The sequence below is a fragment of the Danio rerio genome, chromosome 4, assembly GCF_052040795.2.
Source record: "Danio rerio strain M-AB ecotype USA chromosome 4, GRCz13ab, whole genome shotgun sequence".
Classification (NCBI taxonomy): domain Eukaryota; kingdom Metazoa; phylum Chordata; class Actinopteri; order Cypriniformes; family Danionidae; genus Danio; species Danio rerio.
In genome coordinates, this window is record NC_141024.2 from 10,348,232 (window position 1) to 10,357,571 (window position 9,340).

A 9,340-nucleotide genomic window follows, 5' to 3' on the forward strand; every position below is an offset into this window, starting at 1 on the left:
CTCAGTGGCTAGCACTGTCCCCTCACAGCAAGAAGGTCGCTGGTTTAAGTCCGAGCTGGGCCAGTTGGCATTTCTGAGTTTGAATGTTCTCCCCATGTTTATGTTCCGGTTTCTCCCCCAGTCCAAAGACATGCGCTATAGGGGAATTGAATGAACTAAATTGGCTGTAGTGTCTGAATGAGTGTGTATGGGTGTTTCCCATTACTGGGTTGCAGCTGGAAGGGCATCCGCTGTGTACAACATATCCTAGGTAAAGTGGCGCTGTGGCGACCCCTGATGAATGAAGGCACTAAGCCGAAGGAAAATGAATGAATGAAAGATAGATACTACAAAAAATACACATATATTACTGAATTATTATCATATACTATATTGGGTGCCTCTAGCCCCCCAAGAAAAATCGCGATTTTGTCCGATTACATCTATGCTTGCACACCTATTTATTTTTTATTTTTTTTACAGAAAACAGAATAGGAAAGAAATGTGTTTATTGTCCAATACATGATTTGTAAAAAGACCTCATGAGCTGATCCACATCAACCCAAAAAGATACCACGTTCACTGTAGGTAAATCCAGGCATGAAAAACCCACAGTAAAACCACACTGAAGTCACAGTATATACATATGTCCATTGGAGGGTAAAATAATGAGACATTTGAGCTAAAAGATAGAAATAGATGCAGCCACGTTTTCTGATGGTTAAAAATGATGGAAGGAATATAGTTGACTAATACCCAAAGCAACTGCACGTTCCTTACTATATCCATACAGTTTGTGAGAGTTAAATGGCAAGAAATGAATGCAGTAACTCATAATTTGAATGTCTGTGCTCAGGTGTGTGAGCATAAAGTGTGTTGTGTGTTTGTTCTGTCACTGGGCAGCTTTACTTTCCACCTCACTGATAGACACAAAGCGTGGTCGTCTCCGCACCCTTCTCTTTGTGTTGTGTTTGGGGTTCCTCTGATACATATCTGTAAAAAATAATATGTCAAATTATTGAATCTAATATCAAATAATTGAATGTGAAATAAAATAAATAAATGTCAAATATTTTATTATAATATCATAAATTAGTACTGGGCTAAGATTAACATGACACAATATATACTATACTATACTATACTATAATATAATGTAATATAATATAATAACACAATTTTATATAATATAATAATATAATAACACAATTCTTATATGATATAATATAATATTAATATAATATAATATAACACAATTTATATATATATATATATATATATATATATATATATATATATATATATATATATATATATATATATACATACATATATATGTATATAAATTGTGTTATATTATATTATATTTACATTTATATAATAATATAATATAATTAAATAACACATTTATATTTTGAATATAATAACAAAATTTTTATATAATATAATATAACACAATATATATATATATATATATATATATATATATATATATATATATATATATATATATATATATATATATATATATGTATGTATATATAAATTGTGTTATATTATATTATATTTACATTTATATTTATAATATAATATAATATAATATAATATAATATAATATAATATAATATAATATAATATAATATATAAGCCCTGTTCTACGTATAGTGAAAGTGAATATGTGTAATACCTTGGAAACTGACATAGTAATGCCTATTGCCTTTTATGACAGTAACTTCTGCATTATTGTCCTCTTGAAAAGATTTCTCCAGCTCTCTGGATGTGACAGAAGTGGCACGTTGCTTGTCATCCTAAGGAAAAACAGTATTGAGACAAAAACCATAATCATGATAGAGCCAGGAAATGATTTAAGGATCCACATGAACTGGAAGCTGCGACTATTTTTTTCCGTATTGTGATTTAGCTCCTAGAGAAATGGAATATTAAATGAGAAAACTGTGCCACGTGAGTGAGGCTTGTTTTTTCTACTGCAAGATGATTAGATGTAGTTAAGTGAGCATTTCATTTCGAAAGATCTGGAAAAGAGTTTGGGGAGAGTTATTACAACCTATCAAACACCTCCTACTCACCATTTCTGTTTGTTGTCACTGACAGTTAGTGGGGTGTGGTTAAGTATGTTAGCCACGCCCAATGTCTCAGACAGACGTAATGTGAGGATTTAAACAGAAAGTGTATTTTCAAATTTCAATTAAAGATTACAAGGCCAAACTATTTTTCTAAATGTGAAGCTATGTGAGCTAACAAAATCAAAATGGATAGTTTTAATTTCATTTGTACTGTAATAAAACTCCCACTCTGTGTGTGTATAAGAAAGGTGTACTGTGTACTACAAGACTGACCTATGGAAGACTAAGTTAAGGGATAACGTGTATTCGGAGAGTATGTCCGCTATGTTTGCTACTCAGTCTCACCGGATGACCGTACTCTATCCAGTTTTCATGATCTCCTTTGTAGTACCAAATCCACTGGGTTGTCAAGAAATAGTGGGCGGGTTTGGAGACTGAGGAGACTGTAGAAAGCCGGCGCACAGGGTCACCGTTCTTGGTCATGGACACAAAATTCACTGGCCTTGAGCCTGGACTGAATCCAAAAGAAAAGTTCAGTAAGTACTTTAGGGTGAGCAATAAAAGGGGAAAAGGGAAGAGATTGAGAAATAAACAAAAAGGTTCATGTTTACTGTGCTGCCTTTCATTTTTTATATACAGTTGAAGAATTAGTAGCCCTTCTGAAATATTAGCCCCCCTGTATGTTTTTTCCCCAATTTCTGTTTAACAGAGAAGAGTCTTTTTTAACACATTTCTAAACATAATAGTTTTAATAACTCAGTTCTAATAACTGATTTATTTTATCTTTGCCATGATGACAGTACATAATATCTGACTAGATATTTTTATAGATGCTAGTATTCAGCTTAAAGTGCAATTAAAGCCTTAACTAGGTTAATAAGGCAAGTCATTGTTTAACAGTGGTTTGTTCTGTAGACAATCAAAAAAAAATTTGCTTAAGAGGGCTAACAATATTGATCTTAATATGATTTAAAAAAAATTATAAACTGCTTTTATTCTAGCCTATATAAAATAAATAAGACTTTCTTAAGAAGAAAAAATATTATAGGAAATACTGTGAAATAATCTTTGCTTTGTTAAATTTAATTTGGGAAATATTTTAAAAAAAGGAAAAAAAATTCACAGCAGGGGAATAATTCTGACCCAAACTGTTTATAGTTTTGAAAACAAAATACAGAAACTATTAAACAAAGACAATAAAAATACAACTATTTAACTTTCACCAATTGTAATATCAAATTAAAATGATTTAAAATGAATAAAATCAACAGATACTCTTTAAGCACTACAAAGAAACAATATACAACCATCACCAATAAAAAAGAGAGGATATTGAAACATAAACAAGATGTTTACTGTACATAGCCTATCATATTTTTTTATTATTTGGTTTTGTAATATAAAATACAGATCTACACTCATGTGTTTCTCATGGTCAACTATAATCATAACTCCACACTGCGTATCCTGTGATGTGACTATAGCTATATTAAAAAAATATATATAACTATATAAAAAAATAAAACCATTAAACTCATTAAAATATCAAATTAAATTAAAATGAATAAAACCAACAGAAACTCTTCAAACACTTTAAACAAACAATGTACAATCATCACCAATAAAAAAAGAGAGGATATCGAGAAATAAACAGGACTTTTTTTTTGTTTACTGTTTATAGCCAATCAATCTTTTGTTTATTTTGGAAAATAAATACAGAACTGATTTTTTTTTTTTTAAAGCAATGAAAATAAATATTAAACGATTCAGAACAGAAGCTCCTAACACAATGCAAACAAACAATATTCAAGCATCACCAATAAGAATAAATTAAATCTAAATAAATGTAACTAAAAAAGAAATTATTTTAAGAAATGGTTTTAAAAGGCAATAAAATAAAGATACAACAGCAAAACAGCATCTCTCCATTACATTAAGATAAACAATAAATATCTTCATTCAAAAAACACCACCAATAAAATAACATAAACTGAAAACAGAGATGCAGTTAAATCAAACACATACATGTGCATTTACACTGACCTGTATTCATTCTTTGGGTCACAATAAGCTCTCTCTATGTCCTCCATATTTCTTAATTCCCTCCAGCCTTTCCCATCGTAAAGCTCCCACTTATATGGAAGATTAAAGTGGACAAGAACGCACTGGTCTGAAGTGATAAAAAACCCATTAGAACTCATGTTAAAGACAACAAGATTAACCAGAGATAGCCTGGATGACATGGACACCAACCCTGAAACTTGCACTTCCGTCTTATAAAGTGGAGACAGATTTCATTCTTCTCCATCTGAGCGACCGGTTTGATGCCTTGATCAGATATCAGTTCTGAAATGTGTAAGAATATACAGCTGAAGTCAGAATTATTAGCCCTCCTGAATGATCATGAAAAAGAAATTACAGGAGAGCTACTAATTTTGACCTTAACTTTATATGTTTAATAAACTAACATGATGATACATGTAAATTATTACCTTTACGCACTTACCACTGCTTTGAGGTTGCGAATTCAGCCGATACACATTCTGGTAGATGTAAGGCAGTTCACGGATGATGTCACCACTGAGCCCACGTTCTTCCAGCATCCTGCGGCTGTACCCGTCGATGCTGTGTTGCCGTTTGCACTTGGGCCCGAACAGGCAGGTATCGTGCACAAAGTGCTGACAAATGTGCACTTTAGTGCAGCGCTCCATAAAGGTACAGGCCCCGAAAACACCCGTGCCTTTATTATAGTGAGCACACACCTGCGCACATACAGCACCAGGTAGATTCTTTAAACATCAGAGTGATACATGCTGCATTTACAATATTTAAAAACACACATGCATTCATTAATAAATGAAGGGGGCATTTTATGCTTTTTACACTTAACTGCATCACGAATGTAATGGAAAAAGATACAGCGGCATTGGTGAGCACTGTGGCCTCACAGCAAGAAGGTTGCTGGTTTCTCTTTACTTTAAACTTCCCCCTTGATCATACTCTAGAACTTTCTTTAGGGAACATGCATGTCTAAATAGATCAACCGACATTATGCAAATGTTTGTGTTTTGTTTTTTTAAAGATTTATTTTTGGGCTTTTTGCCTTTATTAGATAGGAAAGTATTGAGACAGGAAGCGCAGTGGGAGAGAGAGAGAGGGGGTAGGGTAGGGAAATATTCAAACTCGCAACACCCTGACGTGCTATTGCACCATATGTCTGCGCGCTAACCACTAGTCTATTGCGCCGACATGTTTGTGTTTTTGTTTGCTTAAGACATAACCTATGCATCAAAATACAGTACAATATTGGCTTCTATTATTCATTCATTCATTCATTTTCTTTTCGGCTTAGTCCCTTTATTTATCTGGGGTCGCCACAGCGGAATGAACCGCCTATTGGCTTCTATAGTTCAGGATTTCTTTAAGCAAATATGAAACAGCTGTGTAGTTAGTGCGTTGGTTCTTGCTGCCACTATATTCATCACTTCAATATTCAAAGTAATTCTAAAACATTTATCGGCAAACCTCTCCTTTTGTGTCTCTTCTTCTGTCCACATTCCATAGCATGTTAGGCCTTTTCCTTTAAGAGTGTAATAGAAAAAAAGTTACAGAAGTTTCTTTCTCAGTACCTTAACCTCCATTCAAATGTCTTGATCATACTCCAGAGCTTTCTTTTAGAAACATTCATGTCTAAGTAAATCAACCAACATCAAGCAAATGTTTGTGTCTCGTGTGCTTTAGGCATAAGCTTGTGTGTAATACTTTAATACTTTCATGTTTGGCTTTCTGTGCATGCACTTAATTTTAAACCTTTGTACACTGAAAAAAAAATGTTTATTGTTTAAACTCTTAAGGCTTTAAAATGCATGCAGAAGATTTATTTGTTGTTGCCAGTGTGCATCCAATATTATATAATAATGCAATACTACTACATTGCTAGTATTACATTTTTGTAAAAAGCATAATATGACCCCTTTAAGGTAAATTCTTTACACATTCAATGAAACTTCTCAATGTAACCAGTGCATCACAGAGCTCAGCAAAACATTTTACTTTACCTCTTTACAGGACACTCTCCTTTTTTTTCTTTCTTTTTTTTTTTTTTTTTTTTTTTCAAACTTTTGACACCTGAAGATCTTAGAACCATCATCAGCAACTCTTCGTCTTGAATAAGGCCACAATTCTTCTCAATTCTTTTTCATACATTAACATACTGACAGGACCGCTGATGAAACAGAACTTCACTTGGACGGTTTACTGGTTGACCCTTTCTTTCCTTTGTTTCTCTTTTAAAAAATCTATTTTAATTGGTGGTATTGCACAGATTGCTTCTTATCCGGGATATAACACTACAAAAAATTCTTGGTGTTTTCTGGTTGACCAAATGTATACTCGAATATTCGATTACTTCAAAACTTGTGACGCTGTTTTTTTGGGTGTAACCAAGCAGCTGATTTTTGCATGCCAAAACAAACATATGAGCGGTTACGTGAACTCTGATCTACTCTGAACGCATCTGAAAGGAGATTGGTGTTTCAAACGGCAGGACAGGTACCTGGAATGCAGAAATATCCCAATCATAGCATGAGTTCGGCTTTGGGCAGGAATTCTCTCAAGAGAAAGGAGTCCAAAAACATTTAGGTGACTAAATTAGCCTTCCTGTTTGCATTTCCTCACCTCTGGCAGCAGGGCGGGATCGTTTTGGAGTAGAAGCAGGAAAAGATCGTCCTCGTTCAGTTCATGAAGCGTACACTCGCGCAGCAGGGGATAGTTATGCTGTGACTGGATGTTATGAGAGAATTTACACTCCTTCCTGATTAACACAAACACAAAATGTATGGAATGATGTTTGGTTAACAAAGAGAAACTGAACATTAACACTCTGACGCTGTAAAAAGCAATTAGTTTGCTTTACTTAAGGAAAGTGAGTAAACGCATTGCTTTTAAAGCGATCAGTTGGCTTTACTTAAAAAAGTGAGGTAACTCATTGCCTTAAATCTATAAAGAAAATGAATTATGAACATAATTATAAAATTCAAGTTAAGTCTTAACCCAGTGATGGCCAAACTCGGTCCTGGAAGGCCGGTGTCCTGCAGATTTTAGCTCCAACATGCCTCAACACACCCGCATGGATGTTTCTAGAAAGGCTATAGCTTGATTAGCTAGCCCAGGATTGTCTGATTGGGACTGGAACTAACCTTTGTAGGACACCGGCCCTCCAGGACCAAGTTTGCGCACCCCTGTCTTAACCATTCCAAATGGCAATGGATTTACTCACTTTTTAGAGTAAAGTCAACTTGTTGTTTTTAAGACAATAGGTTTATTTGTTTTTATGCAGATTTGATGTATTTTTAACCAATCTATCATTATATTTCATACTACCATTAAAAATATGAAGCATTTTTTATTATTATTATTAGTCTAATTATGTTGAAAAATACATATATTTAAATTGCAATGTTGTGTGTTATTATTGATGTTAATGACATAGTATTATTATTAATGCATTATGTTGTAATAATAATCTGTTACATAAAATGAAACCTAATACTGATTGTAATAAATAAAAAATGAACAAACGTTGACCATTTGCCAGGTTAAACTCTATCATGTTTGTTATATCAATCTAAAATGTGGAAAAATAAAAGTTTGAATGCATGTTTATGAGTGTTCAAAAAAACAAATAAACAAAAATAAGACAAGTAATCATAAAAATATGCTACACAAAATGATCAATGGGTCGAACAGAACCTACAATAATGAATTGACATTATTAATTTCAATAAATTAATACTAATAACTAAATAACAATTTTATTTTGCATTTAAGGGAAAGATCGGCCAAGAACTGAACATTCTTTCATCATTCACAGCTATTTGACTTCCTTTTCATGCTTTCAAAGGAGAAACAAGTAATCTCATTACCTTAAAATGATTAAGTAAACAAATTATATGCATAATTATAAAACTTAAAATCAATTTAACCGTTCCAAGTTTCAATAGATTTACTCACTTTTTAAAGTAGTCAAACTGCGTTTTAAAGTGTATGCTATATAATATGCAGATTTTTTGTATTTTTAAACAATCAATCATTATATTTTATATCCCCATAGAAAATATGAAGCATTTAAGCATTTTTTTATTATAATGAAAAAGTATTATTATTAATGAATAATGCTGTAATAATAATCAGTTATGTACAATTATATTGATTGTAATAATTTAAAAATGATTAATTGTTGGCCAAGTTAAATTCAATCATATTTGTTATACTATCAGTCTGAAATGTGGAAAAATACATTTAAAAAGTGCATCAAAATATTTGAATGCATGTTTATAAGCGTTTAAAAAAACAAATAAACAAAAGCAAAGAAGGCCAAGTAATCATAAAACTATACTACACAAAATGATCAATGGGTTAAACAGAACCTACAATAATAAATTGACATCATTAATTTCAATAAATTAATACTTATAACTGAATAACAATTTTATTTTGCATTTAAGGGATAGTTCTCCCAAAAACTGAACTTTTTTTCATCATTTACTCACTTTCCCAAGCTATTTGAGTTTCTTTTTATGTTTTCAAAGGAAGATACTCTGAAGAATTGGGAAAAACAAAGCGGTTTATTGACTTCCACAGCTCAGTGTGAGTAAATGGTGAGGACATTGTCATTTGGTGAACTTTCCCTTTAACGCATGTGTATTTTATGTATAAACTACATCATTAACATTTTATTAATTACCATATATTTTTATTTTTCACTAACATGACAGGAAAATCTTACATTAAAGAGATACCGCTTAAAAATGTTCTCTCAAACTTACCTTCCTTTTCCATATCTGCAGTTCCCGTAGACAAAATACTTGCAGAGGTGCAAGTCTTGGCACTCGTAACATTCATTCTTGGAATATTTCTTGCAGAGTCTCAGAGATGTCTTGGCGACAACTGTGCAGTCTGATTCTGCATCCTCCTCTCCGGGTCTGCTCTGGACCATAACGAAGCGGGCGCATTTCTTGACGATGTACCAAAAATCTGCTTCGCTGATCTCAAAACGCTGGAAGACCCTCCGGTGCAGCTGGGACATTTCCATGGAGCCTTTATTGCTGCATAATATGCTGGTCGCATAATGTATGACCCGAGTGCAGTCCGACATATCGGACATAGAGATGAGAGCCTCGGGTGGGCTCCAGTCTGACTGTACTTCGATGTTTTTGAGTCTTCGTTTCTACATAAATGAAAGCGGAAACTGCAATAACGTAGTGCTAAGATTCGGT

General features: G+C 32.9%; 1 protein-coding gene across 1 annotated transcript; it reads right to left on the minus strand.

Moving 5' to 3' along the window:
• Positions 1-451: 451 nt before the first annotated feature.
• Positions 452-9,340, minus strand: parp12b (poly (ADP-ribose) polymerase family, member 12b). The gene is made up of 8 exons (NM_001115086.1): positions 8,891-9,340; positions 6,741-6,876; positions 4,570-4,825; positions 4,317-4,409; positions 4,107-4,233; positions 2,409-2,577; positions 1,667-1,787; positions 452-972 (listed from the first exon to the last, which is right to left on the minus strand). Exons 1-8 carry the CDS (start codon positions 9,226-9,228, stop codon positions 872-874), a joined length of 1,341 nt encoding a protein of 446 aa, NP_001108558.1. The 5' UTR covers positions 9,229-9,340; the 3' UTR covers positions 452-871.